Genomic DNA, 21,878 nt, shown 5'->3' with positions numbered 1-21,878 from the left:
TTTCTAAGAACAAGAATAGACTGTCAAGTTTCAGATGAAAGTTCTGTTTTTCTGGCCATTTTGAGCGTTTAATTGACCCCACAAATGTGATGCTCCAGAAACTCAATCTGCTCAAAGGAAGGTCAGTTTTGTAGCTTCTGTAACGACCTAAACTGTTTTCAGATGTGTGAACATGATTGCACAAGGGTTTTCTAATCATCAATTAGCCTTCTGAGCCAATGAGCAAACACATTGTACCATTAGAACACTGGAGTGATAGTTGCTGGAAATGGGCCTCTATACACCTATGTAGATATTGCACCAAAAACCAGACATTTGCGGCTAGAATAGTCATTTACCACATTAGCAATGTATAGAGTGTATTTCTTCAAAGTTAAGGCTAGTTTAAAGTTATCTTCATTGAAAAGTACAGTGCTTTTCCTTCAAAAATAAGGACATTTCAATGTGACCCCAAACTTTTGAACGGTAGTGTATATATATAATATTTTTTTCTCCATCAGATTTATCATTTATAACTTTTTCAATGTAGTTTGTTAAACATGGGCAGGATTGGCCTTCCATAAAACACTGACCTTAGCCTTCTTGTTCTTCAGTCCCGGAGGCATGAGAACCGGGGTGAGGTGAGAGGCAAAGAGCCGTGGAGAGGCCCGTAGGGCGTAATCTCCTTTAACCTGCCTGTACTCCAGCCACGGCATCTGTTCCAAGTTGTTTGGATACTCAGTCAGACTCCCATCTAACTCACAGATGGAGATGATGATCTGTTGAGTCCAGATAGTGCCTGTATAGGGACGTATGTTAAATTATGAGACCTCATATCTGATTTTTAAATATGCTTCCAGCCAGGGCAAAACTGTAAAAGCAAATAATGTGATACGGAGGAGTTTGTCTCACTGACCTGACTTTGGATAAGTGACGACGAATATGTCACTATCTCGAATTTCGAAGCTCTGGAGTGCATCAATGTACTCTGAAGTTGTGAGACCGATGGCGAAGTTGTAGTTTTTATATCTGCCGATAAAGTTGCTGATCTGCTCCATGTTACTTCTGAATCAACCACAAAAAATGTTTGCATAAAATAATAGAGAAAAGTGGAAAAGCCTCACAGCTCACAGGTACAGTAGCTAGGGACTCTGGACTTTGATTTGTCCATGTTGGCTGATTCATGTATAGACCTATGAAATACTGACAGCTGGGGAAACACTGCCACCAACAGGAAGCTTGAAATATAGCAAAAATAAATTAACATAACTTTAAGTTTCCCGTACAGACAAGCTGACGAAAACAATTGAAAGCGCTGATGTGGGGCCTTCACACACCATTTCATTTGTGTCTATATGTCATAAATTATTTCTGAACATTTTCAATGATTTACAGGCAAACATAAACTTTCAAAAAAAAGCATTTCAAGTTGGGATGAAATCACTTGTAAGATGCCTTTGCCTTTTTTGGAGTACATAAATTATGGAAAGTAGTTTTTACAACTCTGAACTTTGGCTTTCTACTTTGTTAAAATGACATAATGATGAATCAGACAGGATACCATACATATTGGGTAACAACAAGGTAAACAAAGATGCTAAACAAAGACACATATTCACGAAAGTCTGATGAAAGTAACCAAAGTGAACCTGGACTCAAATTTTGCCTCATTTTTGGCCATGCTAGCAGCAAAACATTTTGTACAGATATTTATGGTCCCCTGAGGATGAAGCTTATTGACTTTGGTGATCCTCTGATTGTTCCTGTCGCCCCAACAGTAGATCAAAGTTTTCACTATTCTTCACATTCAATAAAGACAACAGATTGGCAGCTGCATTTATTAGTATTTTCTGCTAATGGATGTTCAGTTTTTCCAAGCAGAGAAGTCCAAACATGATTTAGAAAGAGTTTTAAGAGACATATCAACAGTTTACAAATGAGCAGCTACTGTTTATGACGCATACAGACACAGTGGCAGTGAATGGCTGGTGCGCCTGCTCTGCTTATTCCCAGATGAACTTCAGAGACAGGTCACCGAGTCTCTCCTGAAGGAGTTGATCCACTCTTTCACTCTGAGCGGCAGTAAAGGTGTTCTTCCAGTCACCGATCTTACCTGTAATGACAAAACAAAAACTATAGATGATATCTGTTTACATGTTTCTGCACACGAGCTGCAGTTATGTTACATTACCTTTGCGCATGAAGTCTCCCTTCAGCTTCTCTTTTGGCAGAAACTCGTAGTTTGCTTTTGAGTCTTTCTTCATGTTCTTGAATGTAGATTTCTCTACAACTTGCTCAATGGCGGCTTCACTCAGGTTCTTCCCTAAGAAAATGCAGATCTTAGTAACTGCCGCCTTCAGGTCCTGAAAGAGAAACAGAAGCCCAAAAGAAAAAGTAGACATTTTTAATTCATGGTATGAGATTGATTTAAAAAGTGTCCCTTCCTCACACCATTTTACTGTCCAAGCTACATGAAAATGCTGAAGAACTGCAGGGAAAAAAACACATCTTACCAAAACCATGTCCTCGTAGGTCAGGAAGAGGATGTTGTACTCGTCTCTCTTTGAATGCCACACCCTGATGTGGTCGAACCAGGATGATCCTCCAACTGTATAAAGGTACAAAGTGTCCCCTAATTTAACATTTTCATTTGAAGTGAATATATGTATTCCAAAAGCATGTGGAGTGAACCAGCCAGTGTTGCTTTAATTATTTTATGCCAAAAGGAAGAATCCAGAATCTCTTTTCTTGTCTCTTCCTGAGAGAAAGGGATGGCTGCAACATCACCCCCCCAGACAGGCTGGCTCCAAGCCCTAAGTGAAAGGTTTGCTCCCCCCGAGTGCTGTTCCGGCCATAAAAGCTATATCTGATGAAGTTGAGATAACAGACTCTATGCATGACTGTTAAAATGACAATATTAACCTTGTCCAGAGACTAACCTCATCCTGAACTAGGCTGTCAGGACCTTTTCGGACCGAGGTCAGGAAACTCTAAACTGACCCCCCCACACAGACACTCCCCTGGATGAGCAGGATAACTATGGTAACGGGGTTTCTCTTTTCAAATTACCTCAGACATCAAAGAACAATCTCACTATTCACACCCAGTTGTGAAACTGGGTGTGAATAGTGAGATTGGAAAGCCAGAATTTTTTAACTGGTACCTAATCTGAATGTTTAACGATTGACAGTAACTTCCTTTCCTTTTATCAAATGCTTAAAACTAAGAACTGTATAACGGTTTAGGACATTTAAAAGTTGATTGTGGAAAAGTATTCGATTAAAATTTGCAAATAATAATTATTAATATGCAATAATCTTCATGACAAAGCCTCTCTCGCAGGTCTTCAAAGAGTAGAGGCTACTCGCAATAACTGATACATTTTGCTTGAAGTTCAGTAATGTGACCGCCCACCACCGTTACTCAGACTGCCTGCATTTAGAGAGAGAGCACGAGAGAGAGAGCGGGAGCGCATTGCTCACAGCTTTAGGGCTTGTCTGCGACTTCTGAATAGCAAAATTGTAATCAGTAGGCCTATATTTAAATATAAATGTTGTCAGTCAGTGTCTAGTCAATGTATTAACACAAATGGTTAACAGTCCCCGCACAGTAGTGACAGAATATCATGACACCTGACGCTCTGTGTCCTGCTGTCTCTGGCCCCCTCACTGTGAGTGACTACTGTTTTACTGTCTCCAGGATGCTTCATTCCCTCTAAAGCGGCTGTGAGCTGCACTTTATCAGAAGTGTTGAAGTGAACATTTGTGTGGAAATGTGGTGATATTGCTGTCTGATCACAAGTGTTTTCAGTTTCGGTTTTCTTCCTCTGATGAAGATCAGTGCGCTCGTCTCATCCAGTAGGCTACAGTCCCAGACGGGCTCTGTGTCTGTGAGACGGTCTAAAGGGGGTAGCCTCAGGGGTGGACTGGTAATCTGGCATAGGCTACCGGCCGACGAACCTTTAGGGCTGTTTGGCACTGGAGCTGCAGTAGCTTCAACATAACCTGCATAGCCTACCCTGCATAGAGCAGGCACTTGAAGGAGTAAAGGAGAGCCTGGACACTGGAAAATAGTTTGCACCAAGAAATGTTAATTAACAAATAAAATGCTATGAGAAAAGTTTATTTGCACAATAAGAAAACCTGCAATGCAATATAAATATATTGATTATAAATATATATATACATAAAAGTAACTTAAAGAAAATAATAAGCTACTGATTACTGCATTTCATTCTATTATATTTTTATATTCTGAATTGTCACCTGCCACCTAACTTTTGTCCTTCACTTTATAAAAATAAAGACATTTCCACCATAAATTGGTGCAAAAGAATACACTAGAATGCAGAAAATTAAGTGTTTAAAGCCCAAATTTTTCAGGTGGAGGACCCAGTTAATATTATCAGTGTTAATTATTATCAGAAAATGAGACAGATGTTAGAGTTACTGAGTGGAGGTCATTTACTGTTGCTTTACAGATGTACTTTGGGTTGGTGGCAACGGGGGTGGGGGATGAAAACAGAAGAAGATATACTTTATTAATCCCGCAAGGGGAAACTCTATGTTTTCACTCTGTTATTATTATGTTAGTATTTACACACAGGTCTGAAAGACACACACATGCACAAACAGGACCCATAGCAACACACAGACAGATGTCAGAGTGAGGGGGCTTGCTCAAGGCCTTCTTCGGCAGTGCCCAGGAGGTGGACTGGTATCTTAGAGAGGTGCCAGTTCATGCTCCACAACTCTGGACCCCCCGGTTCCCAACCTAATCCTTGATACATGAATTTAGATCGAATTATGGCCGTTAAATGACATCTATAGATACAGACTTTTTATTATTCACGAAGGGCATTTATTTAAGTAGCTTGCACACACACAAATCTACCTTATGTAATGTATGTAATCAAGTGGTGGTGAGTTCCATTTATTGGTATATGGCATATTTTAATATATATATACTGTATATATCACATACACTGTGTACATCCTACAGAGCCAGGGCCCTCTCAGGTAGAAGGAGGAAGTGTTGAAGCAAAGGAAGAAGGGAGAGAAAGTTACAGCGATGATGAGGATGAGAGATGCATGGTGGAAGAAGACAGAAGTCATAAAAAGGATGTTGACCCAGGTTTGTGGCCAGCAGATTTGACTGACAGGGAGGCTTTTTAAAAATCTTTCATTAATGTTAAGATCATTTTATCCCTTAATTTTACAATAAAAATACATTGAGACTGTAAAAGGATGTTTTTACAGTGCCTTTTAAACTTGCATTAGTGAACTGCATACAACAGGGCTCAAAGTTAAACTTTTTTGCAACTAGCCCACCGGGTCAGTGGGTTTGAAACTTACTGGCCCAAAAACAGTTTTTACAGGCCCTCTGTCCAAAAGTTATTTATCAGTGTTACAACAAAACCAAAGACTTTTGAGTTATATTATACTGTTAACATGTTTAATCTGTTAATAAATACATCATGGATATAAAACAAATTAAACTAAAATGTAATCACAGTTAAAATTATAAAAAATAAAAAGGTAATAGTTAAGAAAACAATTTACTTTTAAAACAAAGCATACTAACAGACTCAAACATGACGGGCTCTCTCTCCTGTTGACAGTCATCTAATAAACAATTTACACAGAGCAGCAGAAACTAGTTGCTTCGATCCAGACTGACAGGCCGGAATGGTAGTGACCTTTCAATCACAAGGTAGCTCCGCCCAAAAGCATACACTGCATTATTGTCTTTTTTCCGCTAAATGGGAAAATAATTTACTAAATGAACATCATGCTGGCTTGAAGAAGAACTTGATTGAGATTAGAGAAATAACATTTGACAACCACTCGTCGCGTAATTACATATCTGGATTGGACATGAGCTGTTGATGATGATGATGTTGAGTTTCTAACTGTTTTTTTTTAATACTAATGTTTTTGCTAGTTCAGCTGTCCCAATGTCACTTTTTACTGGCCCCGGGCCATCAGGCCACTGTTATTGTCGAGCCCTGTACTGTATTCTGACTTGTACAAATCACCAGCAGTAAATATTGTGCTAGTACTAGTATTGAACTACAAGAAGCAAGACAGTAGCAAGCCTTTAATTAGAGTTATGTAAAGCTTTTGATGGGACAGTTAGGTCCTAGAGACTTGGTAACAACAGCTGCGCAGAGGGGGCTCAATTAGATTTTTTTGTCATGGGACCCAAAGAATTCCTGGCCTCCGGGAATCTTAAATTCTCATTGTCTTCCAGCAACGTACTTAGCCATGTTCATGTGAACCTTCATTGAATTTACTTTCTTTAAGTTACTTAAAATTATCAGACCGTTTAAGTCACGTAACTTTGAATTCAGGGACAACCAAGTCTCTTTTAAGCTTTATTTCCGTCGAATTAACCTTCACTCCTCCCAGAGACAACGAGTTGGAGGCCAGCCACGTGGGTTAGTTACGCCAGCTGTAACACAGAGGACATCAAACAATGAATCGAGCCAGGGTTAACTGTCTATCACTGCAAGAGTTTCTTCATCACCAGTGAAGCGGGCGGACCCCTGGAATAATCCCTGGCAGAGCCGAGCCATATGGGATACCAAGCCGCCGTGAACGCAACAACCAGCAGCCAACGTGGGGCCGTCTGAATACAGAGCGTCTGACAAACTCAACAAGAAGTACGACAAAACAAACCCTGCACTCTGTGATCAAGTGATGTCCTCTAGCTTTTAACCATTTTACTTTAGCTTTACTCCTTTAGCCTAAACTCCTAGCCAAATTTAACTTAGTTATGATCATAACGTCCCTTAGAATCAGATTTTTTCCCAGACCAACTAAATTCAAATTGAACTCCATTATTCTCATTGATTGCATCCTGGTTGTTTAATCATCATTGTTTTTATGTCTTTGATATATTTAACCTCCCTTTATATTCACTTTACTTAGTTAATAAATTTCACCTTAATCACAGGAACTGTGTGTGTGTAGACTACTGTTTAAATCCAGGTCACTGGACGGAGGATTCACAACTTTGATATGAGACTGACTGACTGATTAAACTGATTCAAAATGATTAGCAATTATTAACTAAGTGATCACTAGTGAATAATTGTGTAATTATTAAAACCATACCCAAGGCGTCCTGAGACCTCGGGCAGACAGAACTCAGGTGGTGCCCCAACGAGTGTTCACGACATAATATTTCTGAACATTAATATTAATTTCATTAACAGTAAGTAGGTTCACTACACATGTAAATACAACTAGCATGGTACAAGAAACACTGATGTTTGAGTTCTGCAGTTTTCACACCAGGAATGATTTGTCCACCACTTTGGTCCTGAATGAAAGATCTCAACATCTTGGACTGCCTTGAAATTTTGAAGAAACTTATTATACATATCTACTAGATTGATTGGTACAGAATTTGGTTCAGATATCCATGGTGCCCAGGTGATAAATACTAAAGATTGGTGAACAATTCACCTGTTAAAACTTAGCATGTTTGCATTAATATTGAGATAGTGTTAGCATTTAGCTCACATACAGTGGCCAAGACGTGTCGAGAGAATTTTAAATTATTGATGAAAATGTTCGTAATAAAATGCTCTGTGTCTGTAGCTACTGTCAACACAAACACAATCCAAACTTTAAAATAACATATAAAAGGATTTCCAATCTTTCTGTAAATTCTTCAGTATCAGATGGTTATCATTTAAAATGTATCAACACTACACTCTTATCTGGTCATCATCATCCAGACTCTGAGGTAACTCACCGTTGCCCATCAAATAGTCCTCAAAAAAGTGCTTGAAGTTCTTGGGAGTCTCCAGGTCACCGCACACACTACTGAAGTGGTAATAGGAGACAACATTGTCCTTTGGGTTTCGCATCACATAGATAATCTGACATAAAAACAAACAAAAATCAGCCCAGAGATGAAACCAATACATACTATTCTTTCCGCCATGCCAAACTCCGTTCAAATAATTCACTATTTAATGACACTTTAATTCATAGGCACAAAGAAAAGATGGAAGGCCATTCCTCAGAGGAACAAAAGAAAGATTGCAAAATCAAAAATCTTTACTTTGTATCTCATAATTGCAGCTGAAACAATTAATAATTTTATTGAAAAGTTGTTTGACAGAAACAAATTAACTATTTTGAATATATACATACACACACACACACACACACACACATATATATATATATATATATATATATACATACATATATATATATATATATATATATATATATATATATATATATATATATATAAATCCTGGACAGTGGTCCGAGGGTGAGGACAAGGAAGATGAAGAACCTTCATGGAGGGAGAAATAGAAGAAGTGGCTGATATCAAGAAATCCTACCAGTGGCTCGAAAAGGCTGGACTGAAGGACAGCACAGAAACACTAATCATGGCGGCACAAGAACAGGCACTCAGTACAAGATCAATAGAGGTTGGGGTCTACCACACCAGGCAGGGCCCCAGGTGCAGACTGGGCAAGGATGCCCCTGAGACAGTACAGCACATAACAGCAGGGTGTAAGATGCAGGCAGGAAGTGCATTCGTGGAAAGCCATAACCAGTTAGCTGTAAAAATCTGCCATGAGTATGGGCTGGAAGTCCCAAGGTCAAAATGGAAGACACCTCCTAACGTAGTTGAGAATGACCGAGCTAAGATCCTGTAGGACTTCAAGATCCAGACTGACAAACTGGTGATGGCTAACCAACCAGACATTGTGTTGATCGACAAACAGCAGAAGAAGGCTGCAGTGATAGATGTGGCAATCCCAAGCAACATAAACATCAAGAAGAATGAACACGAGAAGCTTGAGAAATACCAAGGGCTGAAATAGAAGCTAGAAAAGATGTGGAGAGTAACAAGTGGTGCCAGTATATATATATTATATTTTTTTCCCCATCAGATTTATTATTTATAACTTTTTCAATGTAGTTTGTTAAACATGGGCAGGATTGGCCTTCCATAAAACACTGACCTTAGCCTTCTTGTTCTTCAGTCCCGGAGGCAAGAGAACCGGGGTGAGGTGAGAGGCAAAGAGCCGTGGAGAGGGTCGTAGGGCGTAATCTTCTCGACCCTGCCTGTACTCCAGCCACGGCATCTGTTCCAAGTTGTTTGGATACTCAGTCAGACTCCCATCTAACTCACAGATGGAGATGATGATCTGTTGAGTCCAGATAGTGCCTGTATAGGGACGTATGTTAAATTATGAGACCTCATATCTGATTTTTAAATATGCTTCCAGCCAGGGCAAAACTGTAAAAGCAAATAATGTGATACGGAGGAGTTTGTCTCACTGACCTGACTTTGGATAAGTGACGACGAATATGTCACTATCTCGAATTTCGAAGCTCTGGAGTGAATCAATGTGCTCTGCAGTTGTGAGACCGATGCCGAAGTTGTAGTTTTTATACCTGCAGAGAAAGTTGCTGATCTGCTCCATGTTACTTCTGAATCATACACAAAAAATGTTTGCATAAAATAATAGAGAAGAGTGGAAAAGCCTCACAGCTCACAGGTCCAGTAGCTAGGGACTCTGGACCTTGTGCATGTTGTGCTGATTCATGTATAGACCTATGAAATACTGACAGCTGAGGAAACACTGCCTCCAACAGGAAGCTTGAAATATAGCAAAAATAAATTAACATGTACAATAACAATAAATTTTCATGTACAGACAAGCTGACGAAAACAATTGAAAGCGCTGATGTGGGGCCTTCACACACCATTTCATTTGTGTCTATATATAAATTATTTCTGAATATTTTTGATGTAATGATTTACAGGCAAACATAAACTTTCAAAAAAAAGTATTTAAAGTTGGGATGAAATCACTTGTAAGATGCCTTTGCCTTTTTTGGAGTACATAAATTATGGAAAGTAGTTTTTACAACTCTGAACTTTGGCTTTATACTTTGTTAAAATGACATAATGATTAATCAGACAGGATACCATGCATATTGGGTAACAACAAGGTATACAAAGGTGCTAAACAAAGACACATATTCACGAAAGTCTGCTGAAAGTAACCAAAGTGAACCTGGACTCAAATTGTGCCTCATTTTTGGCCACGCTAGCAGCAAAACATTTTGTACAGATATTTATGGTCCCCTGAGGATGAAGCTTATTGACTTTGGTGATCCTCTGATTGTTCCTGTCGCCCCAACAGTAGATCAAAGTTTTCACTACTCTTCACATTCAATAAAGACAACAGATTGGCAGCTGCATTTATTAGTATTTTCTGCTAATGGATGTTCAGTTTTTCCAAGCAGAGAAGTCCAAGCATGATTTAGAAAGAGTTTTGAGAGACATATCAACAGTTTACAAATGAGCGGCTACTGTTTATGATGTACATCTAAGACACATACAGACACAGTGGCAGTGAATAGTTGTGCGGCTGCTCTGCTTATTCCCAGATGAACTTCAGAGACAGGTCACCGAGTCTCTCCTGAAGGAGTTGATCCACTCTTTCACTCTGAGCGGCAGTAAAGGTGTTCTTCCAGTCACCGATCTTACCTGTAATGAAAAAACAAGAATAAGAGCTGATATCTGTTTACATGTTTCTGAACACGAGCTGCAGTTATGTTACGTTACCTTTGCGCATGAAGTCTCCCTTCAGCTTCTCTTGTGGCAGAAACTCGTAGTTTGCTTTTGAGTCTTTCTTCATGTTCATGAATGTAGATTTTTCTACAACTTGCTCAATGGCTGCTTCACTCAGGTTCTTCCCTAAGAAAATGCAGATCTTAGTAACTGCCGCCTTCAGGTCCTAAAAGAGAAGCAGAGGCCCAAAAGAGAGCAAGTTTAAACTATTTTTTATGAGACTTGTGGCCCTTTTTAATTCATAGTATTAAATCCAAGCTACATGAACATGCTGAAGAACCGCAGGGAGAAAACACATCTTACCAAAACCATGTCCTCGTAGGTCAGAAAGAGGATGTTGTACTCGTCTCTCTTTGAATGCCACACCCTGATGTGGTCGAACCAGGATGATCCTAAAACTGTATAAAGGTATAATGTATCCCTTAATTTAACTGTATCATTTTCAATGAAGTGTCTGTTGAAAATATGTATCCAGATAGCATGCATGGATTGCCATGAAATTTATTACACATATCTACAAGATGGATTGACAGGATACAGGACCAGCATAGTGCAAGAAACATTGAAGTTTGAGTTCTGCAGTTTTCATACCAGGGATGGATCGGATGGACTGAAAGATCTCAACATCTTGGATTACCATGGAATTTTTAAGAAACTAATTACACATATCTACTAGATGGATTGACACAGATTTTAGTGCAGATGTCCATGGTGCCCAATGTATCCTAATGATTTTGGTGAACGTGGTGAACATTACACCTACTATGCCTCAGCAGGTTAGCACTGATATTGAGAGATAGTGTTGAGCAACTTGCATATCCAAAATGCTCACAAGCACATTAAGATTTAACTTTTTCAACTTGTTCATGATCAAATTCTCTGTGTCTGTGGCTGCTATCAACACACACAATCCAGACTTTTTATAACATCACATTAAAATATGTTTCTAATCATTCTGCCAATTCTTCATGATCAGATAGTTATTTATAATGTATCAGCACTGGACTCTCATCTGATCATCGTCATCCAGACTCACCGTTGCCCGTCAAATAAGCTTCAAAAAAGTGATCAAAGCTCTTCGGAGTATCCAATTCGCCGGAGATTTTACTGAAGTGGTAATAGGAGACGATGTTGTCCTTTGGGTTTCGCATCACATAGATAATCTGACATAAAAAAAATACTACTAGACAAGAGAAGAAACCAAAACATACTATTGACTTCTCCATGATAAACTCCATTCAAAAAATTGACAATTTAATGATACCTTAATTTGCACACACAAAATATGGAAGGCCATTCCTCCCAGTCAAAATAGATTGCTAAATCACAAATTTGGACTTTGTATCTCATAATTACAGCTGTAACGATTAATATTTCATTTAATAGTTGATCGTCAGAAAACCTAACTCTTTTGAGAATCAATAGCATATATACATAAAAATACAGTCAGACTTATCACAATTTTTTCTTTCTTCAGAATTTTCATATATAAATTTCTCAATATAGTTTGTTAAACATGGGCAGGATTGGGCTTCCATGAAACACTGACCTTAGCCTTCTTGTCCTTCAGTCCTGGAGGCATGAAAACCGGGGTGAGATGAGAGGCGAAGAGCCGTGGAGAGGGTCGTAGGGCGTAATCCTCTGGAACCATCTTGTACTCCAGCCACGGCATCTGCTCAAAGTTGTTTGGATATTCGTTCAGACCCCCGTCTAACTCACAGATGGAGATGATGATCTGCTGAGTCCATATAGTTCCTGTGGACAGGGTTTGGTGGATTACTTTAAAATTGTAATTGGGTACTTTTGGAGCCATTCTGTGTATTGAGATGGGGTGGCGCTGTGTTCTGTCACAAGTGTACTTAAGACAGGTGTTAATTAGTGCAAGTGTGGCGCACAGCGAGGGGCATGGTTTTTGACCGTGAGGCACGGCGTGTAATCATGGAGGTTGACTTGAGCTGAGTTTATTATTTAAGAAATGTTTAATTTTTCGTTATGTTAATAAATGGACTGGCATATCCGACTTTAACTTCAGACTTTGAAAGTTTATTATTATTTTAAGCCACAAGGAAACAGCACGCGTGCAAAACAACTTAAATGTGCGCCAACAGGTACAATTACTAATGTTTAAAAATGTAATCAGCAATGTAATCCAAGTACCAGAAAATAAATGTAATGTAACCTGAATACTTTTAGTAACTTTTAGATTACTTCAATACCACATATGCAAATAAAGACAAGATCTTTTGTCTTCTCAGTGTATTTTTAAAGAAACATACAATTATAAAATGTCCCATTCTCATGAAATCAAATGAAATTGATATTTAGGCCTAAATGTTTTTATATGATGCCTTGCACTAGGCCTCTGCTTCATATGGCAGGATCTGGCCCATCAATGACAAAAAAAATGTTCATCCTGCTCTGGGGGGCCTGCATTCATTTAGTGTCCAAGGAAAAGCGCTTTTAATTTTTGACTACTGAAAAATAGTGTTTCTGGGACCGGGCACCACTGATTACTGTAACTTTATTCACTGATGTTTCCCCGCTGCGCTGCTCTTCCTCAACTCTGACATTTGTGAGTTCACTGATGGACACATAGTTTTACTTCATGCTGTAGCAAGTCAGCTTACTGCTACTAGCTTAGCTCAGTGAGCCTACAACTACTGGTCAAATTATCTTGTCTCTGCCAGTACTGAGAAATCGGAACACCGGAGTGCATGTTTAGGTTTACACCTTTACTCAAGCACTGGAGGTTTTCAGGCCAGTGGCGGGGGGAACCCGGCGGGGAATGATTGCTGGGAGCCGCGCCGGGCGAGCAGGCAACAAAACTTCGCTCGGTCCCAGTGACCACGACATGAACAGGACCGAACACAGCCTCAATAGCTGACTCGGCCACGGTGTGACAAGAGCCAAACAGGTGTGGTGCCGAATTCTGCCTGCCTGCCGAGAATTGCATGCACCTCACGAGTGATAACGGTAATTTATGCTGAGGATGCAAATCTCGGCAAGGAGCCTACAACATTTGTTCTGCCGAATTATGCATCCACCTCTTCAGGTCCTTTTCAGACACGTTGCTATGCTCATTGATCAAACACGGTTATCGCCACATATAGGCTGTTTACTGAATGTCAAGGAATGGTACTTCTACTAAGTGTATTAAAATATTAAACACTCTACAAACGTTCATAAAATATACACTTCGAATCATTTATCACCATTGATGAACCCCACAAACAATATTATAGTGTTTAAAAGGCAGTAGCCTATTTCGAGGTGCATGCAATCCTCGGCAGGCAAAACTTGGCATAACACCGGCATGAATGGGAGGGGGCGTAACCACTTTCAACCAATATCTGCGACAAATCCCTCACTGGTTGTGTGTTTTTACCTTACAGTTAACACGTATTTTAAATAGCAAATCCGCGTTCCGTTTAATGGAAAGTTTGTGCTTAAAGTAGCCTAATCCCTATATGTAATCCCCATTTTTACGAAATTTACCTGTAATCTGATTACGTCTTTATTTTCTGTACTGTAACGGAATACAGTTACAATAGCCTACTTTGTTTTTGTATCCTGATTACATAACACCGTTACATGTAATCCCTTACTCCCCAGCCCTGCCTGTGGAGGGACATATTTTAAATTATGAGACATACCTGATTAGAAAATATGTTGCCAGTCAGGACAAAACTGTGAAGGCAAATAATGTGATAGGGAAGAGTTTGTCTCACTGACCTGACTTCGGATAAGTGACGAGGAATATGTCACTGTCTCGAGTTTCGAAGCTCTGGAGTGCATCAATGTACTCTGCAGTTGTGAGACCGATGGCAAAGTTGTAGTTTTTATATCTGCCGATAAACTCAGTGATTTGCTCCATGTTACTTCTGAATCACAAAAAAAAATTGAAAAATGTAGGCAGAAACGACCCGCCAAGAGCAGAAAATCCTCATAGGTACAGTAGCTGGACTCTGGACTTTGATTTATGGATGTTATTGGCTTGGTCAGGCCTATGAAATACTGACAGCTGAGCACACAAGGCCATCAACAGGAAGCTTTAAATATAGCTTCCTGTTAATATATATATATATATATATAATTTTTGTTTGTTTGTTTTTATTCTATAAACCCTCTGAAATCTGTCTATTCAGACAGAGCATGTTTTGCTTAAAGTAACATAACTTTAAAATCATGTACAGACAAGCTGAGTTGAAAGTGCTGATGTGGGGCCTTTACACACTGTTTAATTTATGTTTATAGATCATAAATGATTTCTGAATATTTACAGGTATACATAGACTTTCAATGAAAAAAAGCAGTTTGAGTTATTAAAAGGAATAAACCACTTTCCATGTCAGTAGACTATTATAATTGTCTTACTTTTTTCAACCATTTGAGTATATAAATAGGGAAAGTTTTTTTTCACCAACTTTATAGTTGATTTTCATAATTGACATAATTGTGACCCAGTGCTACTCAATAAACAGGAAACAAAGGATGCTATACCAAAACAGATTTTATTACATCAGAAAGAACAGAGGGGAGTAAATTGTATAGTTAATACATTAATGAAAACAAAACAAAACCACATGATTGGAGACTAGGCTGTACTACCAAGAAAACTGTTGCAGAGTTAAGCACAAAAATTAATTATAGCAAAATAGTTAGACAAATTAGGAATCCAACCTAGATCAATCGGACGTATTCAGATCCTTTACTTAAGTAAAAGTAGTAATATCACACTGAGAAAACACTCCACTACAAGTAAAAGTACTGCATTCAAAACCTTACTTAAGTAAAAGTATATAAGTATACTTAACTGTAAGTACACGGCCATCCATTAAAATTTTTTTCGTGATAACAGGATAATTATCTTGTCATCTGGAGATAGCTGAATACAGGTGCGTTTCTTTAGACGGGCTTTCTTTCAAAAAGAACTTCAATATCACTGATTAGCTCAGTTGGTTTTTTATTAAATTATCTTGAAAATGATCTTGTTATGACAGGAAAACGGAGTAAAAACAATATTTGAAACGATGGCCACTTAGGGCTTCTGTAGTACATGTTGCATTTTACTGTTGTTTTAACTCCTTTATGTCCTGTTGGGTAAATCTATAGCAATGCATCATATAATAGAAGTTCATCATGTGTTTGGTTTGGAAACCGGTGGGCTCAGGAGTGAATCGATGTACTCTGCAGTTGTGAAACTGATGTGTGATGTGAAAGTTGAAGTTTTTATACCTGCAGAGAAAGTTGGTGATCTGCTCCATGTTAATTCTGAATTGCTCTGAATAATAAGAGAATAATATTTACATAAAGGACCAGAGAAGAGCGGAAAAGCCTCACAGCTCACACATTGGACTGGACTTTATAGGCCTGTGAATTATTGACAGCTGAGTACACACTGTCACAAACGGGAAGGCTGAAATATAGCAAAGATGCTGATGTGGGGCCTTCACACACCATTTAATCTGTCTCTGTATGTCATAAATTATTTCTGAACATTTTCAGTGATTTACAGGTATACATAGACTTTCAAAGTCAGTTATCTGCTCTATGTTACTTCTGAATCACACTGAAAAATGAGAGAAAAATGTTTGCATAAATGACTAGAGAAGAGTGGAAAAACCTCACAGCTCACAGGTACAGTAGCTATAGACTCTGGACCTTGTGTATGTTGGCTGATTTATTTATAGGCCTATAAAATACTGACAGCTGAGGACACACTGCCACCAACAGGAAGCTTGAAATATAGCAAAAATAAATTTACATAACTTTGTGTTTCATGTACAGACAAGCTGACAAAATCAATTGAAAATGATGATGTGGGGCCTTCACACTATTTCATTTGTGTCTGTAGTTCATAAATTATTTCTTAATATTTTTAATAATTTACAGGCAAACAGACTTTCAATGAAATGCCTTTTTTCGATTATATAAATTAGGGAAAATAATTTTTTCCAACCTTAAACTGTAGCTTTATACATTGTTAAATTGACATAATGATAAATCAGCAGGATACCATGCATATGGGGTAACAACGGTTTAAAAAGTAAACAAAGGTGCTAAACAAGGAAATTAATGTTTAGAAAGTCTGCCGAAAGTAACCAAAGTGAACCTGGACTCAAATTTTGCGTAATATTTGGCCACGCTAGCTGCAAAACATTATGTACAGAGGATGAAGCCTACTGACTTTGGTCATCCTCTGATTGTTCCTGTCGCCCCACCAGCAGGTCAAAGTTTCCACTATTCTTCATAATCAATAAAGACAACAGTTTGGCCAACTGCATGTTTTCTGCTCACGTATTTTTAATATTTCCTAGCACAGAAGTCCAACCATGGGTCAGACAGGGTTTTGTGATGCATATAAAAAGTTTACACATTAACAGTTATTGTAAATTATGGAAGTGTAAGACACATACAGACACAGTGGCAGTGAATGGCTGGTGCGGCTGCTCTACTTATTCCCAGATGAACTTCAGAGACAGGTCACCGAGTTTCTCCTGAAGGAGTTGATCCACTCTTTCACTCTGAGCAACAGTAAAGGTGTTCTTCCAGTCACCGATCTTACCTGTAATGACAAAACAAGAACTTGAGCTGATATCTGTTTACATGTTTCTGCACACGAGCTGCAGTTATGTTACATTACCTTTGCGCATGAAGTCTCCCTTCAGCTTCTCTTGTGGCAGAAACTCGTAGTTTGCTTTTGAGTCTTTCTTCATGTTCTTGAATGTAGATTTCTCTATAACTTGCTCAATGGCTGCTTCACTCAGGTTCTTCCCTAAGAAAATGCAGATCTTAGTTACTGCCGCCTTCAGGTCCTAAAAGAGAAGCAGAAACCCAAAAGAGAGCAAGTTTAAACTCTGAAAAATAATTTATTATCACTTTTATGAGAATGAAACTTTCAAATGAAAGTGGCCCTTTTTAATTCATGGTATGAAATGGATTTGAAATGTGTCCCTACCCTTCCTCACATCATTTTTCAAACCAAGCTACACAAAAATGTTAAAGAACCGCAGTAAAAAAACCCACATCTTACCAAAACCATGTCCTCATAGTTCAGGAAGAGGATGTTGTACTCGTCTCTCTTTGAATGCCACACCCTGATGTGGTCGAACCAGGATGATCCTACAACTGTATAAAGGTATAATGTATCCCTTAACTTAACATTTTCATTTAAAATTAAGTGTCTGTGGAATATATGTATCCCTATAGCATGCAAATACAACCAACACTGAAGTTTAAGTACTGCAGTCAGGTCCACCACTTTAGCACACATGATTCGACTACCAGTCGACTATAGGCAGGACTTGATGATTCTGTAAATTCTTATTTGGGGACAGCCCTAATCTCCAGTCAAACCAGTACTTCAATCAATACCCAGGCCTACTTTTTGTAACCAGATCGCGGCAAAAAAATACTATTTGTAAGGTTTTGCTTGCAGCCAAACACATAAGCAACACACCGAAGGAAAGAGAAAAACACCCCTTTTATTTCCATATGTGCCTGCACTATAATCTGTATAATAGAATGCCTGCAGGCGCCGAGTCCATGCATGATTTTAACAGCCGCTCAACTTCTACTGTGGTCTCAGGGATGTTCGTCACTGTTACAAGTTTATCACCACAAGCTTGGCTTTTATTGGTTTCATCTTATGGTATCATTTAACACTTCTCTGTGCATTTTTATTTGCTATTCACATCACTTGTCACTGTTCGATCGCTGACCGATCGATCAGCTGATTTTAGTTGGTTGATCGGCAGATTCTCTTTTCCTCGGTTTGTATCTTTAGTGTAGTTTAGTGACTTGTTTAAACAGACTGCTTTCTCGTTTTATACTTGACTGTCGTCTTTTTGGAGGTTTGGGACACACCACTGAAAGAAAAAAACACTCGCGGAGATCTTTCAGTTCAGTTCGAAAGTTAACAAAACAATTTTTCCTTGTTTACTTTCAACACATGTATCAAAAAATACCTTAAATTCGTTTTCCACAACTTATTTTGTCACTAAACTATTTCACACCTCCTCTCTCATTCAAATAAAAAAGCTCTAGTCTTTCCCCTTATAGGCTAATACCGCCAGTGAAGATGACCTAATTAGGATGAGGAGCAATGTGATACAATTTCCGAATACTTTTTATGTAGAAGTTATTTAAAAAATAAAATAGATCACCTAGCTTGTCCACAACAACAATAAAAATAATAGGCTACCAATGAATTACTATGGCTTCAACAGGTGGCATTTTATGCAAGGTATCAAATGAAATACTCAATTGGTATCTGTATTACTTTAAGGGTATTTGTTTTGGTACTGGTATCGTAAAAATTTCATCGTCACAGGGACCCTTGCGTGCTTGCAGACGTGTAAAGTATAATCCTTGCTTTAGTTTTTTAGTGCATTTAACTCAGATATGGTGGCCAAGATGTGTCGAGCAAAATGCATATCCAAGATGCTTTGCAATTCCAAAAAGACAAGCTCACTAAGATTTTAACTGTCAGTATTAAATTATTGATGAAAATGTTCATGATCAAATTCTCTGTATCTGCAGGTACTGTCAATACAAACACACAATCCAGACATTTCTAACATAACATTAAAAATAGTTTCTAATCTTTCTGTCAATTCTTCATAATCAGATGGTTATCAGATCTGGTCATCATCATCCAGACTCTGAGGTACCTCACCATTGCCTTTCAAATACGCCTCAAAAAAGTGCTCAAAGTTCTTGGGTGTCTCCAGGTCGCTGGAGGCTTTGCTGAAGTGGTAAAAAGAGACGATGTTGTCCTTTGGGTTTCGCATCACATAGATAATCTGACATAAAAACAAACAACAATCAGCCCAGACATGAAACCAATACTTACTATTCTCTCCTCTATGCCAAACTCCATTCAAATAATTCAGTCTTTAATGATACCCTAATTTGTTGGCACATACAAAATATGGAAGGCCATTCCTCCCAGGAACAATAGAATGATTGCTTAATCACAAATTTTGAACTTGTATCTCACAATTACAGCTGTAAGGATTAATCAATTAATTAAATAGTCTATCAACAGAAAACATTTTTACTATTTTGATAATTGAAAAATAGCATAACAGTACAGTAAGTATAAAAAATATTTTCAGACTTATCACTATTTTTTTTTCTTTAAATTTATCACTTAACTTTCTAAATATATTTTTTAAAGTTGTATTTTCCTGGTAGGATTGGGCTTCCATAAAACAGTGACCTTAGCCTTCTTATCCTTCACTCCCGGAGGCATAAGAGCCGGGGTAAGGTGAGAGGTGAAGAGTCGTGGAGAGGGTCGTAAGGCATAATCTTCTCGACCTTCCGTGTATTCCAGCCACGGCATCTGCTCAAAGTTGTTTGGATATTCATTCAGATCCCCGTCTAACTCACAGATGGAGATGATGATCTGTTGAGTCCATATAGTTCCTGTATAGGGACATTATGTGTTTCCTTACCTGATTTTTAAATATGCTTCCAGCCAGGACAAAAGTGTAAAGGCAAATAATGTGATACGGAAGAGTTTGTCTCACTGACCTGACTTTGGATAAGTGACGAGGAATATGTCACTGTCTCGAATTTCAAAGCTCTGGAGTGAATCAATGTACTCTGCATTTGCGTCACCGATGGCAAAGTTGTAGTTTTTATACCTGCAGAGATACTTGGTGATCTGCTCCATGTTTCATCTGTATCACTGAGAATAATAAGCAAAATGTGTTTGCATAATGGGCTAGAGAAGAGCGGAAAATCCTCATAGGTACAGTGGCTGGACTCTGGACTTGATTTATGCATGTTATTGGCTTCTTCATGTATAAGCCTGTGAAATACTGACAGCTGAGCACACGCTGCCATCAACAGGAAGCTTGAAATATAGCTAAGTGCTATATTTTTTTATTCTAAAAACCCTCTGAAATCTGTCTATTCAGACGGAGCATGTTTTGCTTAAAGTATTTTTTTGTTACAACCTTGACCTGTAGCTTTATAATTGATTTACATAATTGATATAATGGTGACCAAATGCTACTCAATACACAAGCACCAGTATAAACTGGAACCAAAGGCTGCTTTATCAAAAACAGATTTAATTTACAATACATCAGTAAGAAGAGAGGGGAGTAAATTGTATAGTTTGTTCTAGGGCTGATCCCGATTAGTCAAAGATTCGATGCTTCGATGGGCAGAGCCTGATTCGACTGTCAATCTCACAATCTTCGCAGCGACACAGGGATCATGCCATTTTGGCAATATGAGGCATAAACATTAATGATCCCAGTTTACACTTATAGGACTTTTTTTTGTATAACTGAGATTCACATATGAAGGAGGAAACAATGGAGATTGAGGCTCACGGTATGTCTGTTCCATGTACTTAACTCTTTTTATTCAACTATGCCAAGGTAAAGACAGTTTTCAATTCTTTAATCCTTTATTTTTTATCATTATTATTATTATTGTTTATTCTGTAAAATATCTCATCTATTTGATGGACTGCCACGTTTTATACAAAATTCATAATTCCTGGATAACGAATCCTGTTGGCAATCATCTGAATCCTGTTATGACTTGGCTGGTGTGGGCAAGGAAGACAACATAAACCAGTTAGATTCTCTAAAGAAAAGTTATTTATTTGTAGGGTAAGGTTGACTGTAACTGTAACAGAAAAAGGGCCGATTGGATGCTGCTTAAACCAATGAAAACAATATAACCAAAAAGAAATCTCTACTGAGACAGATTGCGAGCTTAACCTATGCAAGGTAGCGAAAACAACAAACAAATTCAAAATCATAACACAAAGAGAGCAGCACCCTTAGACCTATTGAAACGAACACAAAACAACTACGCAGATGTAGCGAAATCAGTTTGAAGCTGACCCTGTGCCCTATTTTCATGAACAAGATTAACATCAATTATCTCAAAACAACACACTGTGTCACAGTATTCTCAGACACCCTGACACAACGAGGCAAACCGATCAATGAAAATCACAGCTGCCTTGAGTGACAAGCACACACTCTATTTAGCTTCAGTCGCTGTCAATGCCTTCACTCGATTGGAGGAATCCACCACCAGCCAAGCCAATCATCATCGAGCCCAGCCAGACAGCAGGAGGAGTCAAAAAGTCATCTGGTCCAATCCTCGGCAGGCAATCCTACAGCTCAGAACGTAGACGGCTACTAACACACAGGGGCCACAAGCGCCACTATGAGGTTCACTTTTATTTTTTTATTGTTTATTTTTTATTTTTTAGTGAAAATGTCTCACCAACTATTGTGTGTACC

General features: G+C 38.5%; 4 protein-coding genes across 4 annotated transcripts in view; all 4 read right to left on the bottom strand.

Moving 5' to 3' along the window:
- The window catches only part of LOC123961228 (amine sulfotransferase-like), a 7,812-nt gene extending 6,775 nt beyond the window's left edge, over positions 1-1,037 (bottom strand). The window contains exons 1-2 of the mRNA XM_046036412.1: positions 896-1,037; positions 573-778 (exon numbers count right to left, since the gene is read on the bottom strand). Coding sequence (XP_045892368.1) covers positions 573-778; positions 896-1,037 — 348 coding nt within the window. The remainder of the gene's footprint in view (positions 1-572; positions 779-895) is intronic.
- A 766-nt stretch (positions 1,038-1,803) lies between these two features.
- LOC123961213 (amine sulfotransferase-like) lies at positions 1,804-9,532 on the bottom strand. The gene is made up of 6 exons (XM_046036389.1): positions 9,301-9,532; positions 8,978-9,183; positions 7,744-7,870; positions 2,493-2,587; positions 2,171-2,342; positions 1,804-2,092 (listed from the first exon to the last, which is right to left on the bottom strand). Exons 1-6 carry the CDS (start codon positions 9,440-9,442, stop codon positions 1,983-1,985), a joined length of 852 nt encoding a protein of 283 aa, XP_045892345.1. The 5' UTR covers positions 9,443-9,532; the 3' UTR covers positions 1,804-1,982.
- Positions 9,533-10,224: 692 nt separating this feature from the next.
- On the bottom strand, positions 10,225-14,473 carry LOC123961222 (amine sulfotransferase-like). Its single transcript, XM_046036400.1, has 6 exons — positions 14,332-14,473; positions 12,149-12,354; positions 11,636-11,762; positions 10,903-10,997; positions 10,594-10,765; positions 10,225-10,515 (listed from the first exon to the last, which is right to left on the bottom strand). Exons 1-6 carry the CDS (start codon positions 14,471-14,473, stop codon positions 10,406-10,408), a joined length of 852 nt encoding a protein of 283 aa, XP_045892356.1. The 3' UTR covers positions 10,225-10,405.
- Positions 14,474-17,040: 2,567 nt separating this feature from the next.
- LOC123961206 (amine sulfotransferase-like) lies at positions 17,041-20,278 on the bottom strand. The gene is made up of 6 exons (XM_046036376.1): positions 20,137-20,278; positions 19,823-20,028; positions 19,277-19,403; positions 17,633-17,727; positions 17,238-17,414; positions 17,041-17,159 (listed from the first exon to the last, which is right to left on the bottom strand). The coding sequence occupies exons 1-6, from the start codon at positions 20,276-20,278 to the stop codon at positions 17,055-17,057; spliced, it is 852 nt and encodes a 283-aa protein (XP_045892332.1). The 3' UTR covers positions 17,041-17,054.
- Positions 20,279-21,878: the final 1,600 nt, after the last annotated feature.

This window comes from Micropterus dolomieu, linkage group LG02 (assembly GCF_021292245.1).
Source record: "Micropterus dolomieu isolate WLL.071019.BEF.003 ecotype Adirondacks linkage group LG02, ASM2129224v1, whole genome shotgun sequence".
NCBI classification, from domain to species: domain Eukaryota; kingdom Metazoa; phylum Chordata; class Actinopteri; order Centrarchiformes; family Centrarchidae; genus Micropterus; species Micropterus dolomieu.
This window is presented reverse-complemented; position numbering and strand designations above follow the sequence as displayed.

What these genes read in the sequence shown, in the direction of transcription:
- LOC123961213 (XM_046036389.1), bottom strand. Translation starts at nt 9,442, where the DNA reads ATGGAGCAGATCAGCAACTTTCTCTGCAGGTATAAAAACTACAACTTC. An exon ending in TGAAGAACAAGAAGGCTAAG is followed by an intron (nt 7,871 to 8,977) that starts GTCAGTGTTTTA and finishes TTTTTATGTCAG; the next exon opens with ATTATCTATGTGATGCGAAA. An exon ending in GGACTATTTGATGGGCAACG is followed by an intron (nt 2,588 to 7,743) that starts GTGAGTTACCTC and finishes ACCTTTATACAG; the next exon opens with TTGGAGGATCATCCTGGTTC.
- LOC123961222 (XM_046036400.1), bottom strand. Translation starts at nt 14,473, where the DNA reads ATGGAGCAAATCACTGAGTTTATCGGCAGATATAAAAACTACAACTTT. An exon ending in CGTCACTTATCCGAAGTCAG is followed by an intron (nt 12,355 to 14,331) that starts GTCAGTGAGACA and finishes CCCTGTCCACAG; the next exon opens with GAACTATATGGACTCAGCAG. An exon ending in GGGAGACTTCATGCGCAAAG is followed by an intron (nt 10,516 to 10,593) that starts GTAACGTAACAT and finishes TTTTCATTACAG; the next exon opens with GTAAGATCGGTGACTGGAAG.
- LOC123961206 (XM_046036376.1), bottom strand. Translation starts at nt 20,278, where the DNA reads ATGGAGCAGATCACCAAGTATCTCTGCAGGTATAAAAACTACAACTTT. An exon ending in ACTATGAGGACATGGTTTTG is followed by an intron (nt 17,415 to 17,632) that starts GTAAGATGTGGG and finishes CTTCTCTTTTAG; the next exon opens with GACCTGAAGGCGGCAGTAAC. An exon ending in ACTTCATGCGCAAAGGTAAT is followed by an intron (nt 17,160 to 17,237) that starts GTAACATAACTG and finishes ATTACAGGTAAG; the next exon opens with ATCGGTGACTGGAAGAACAC.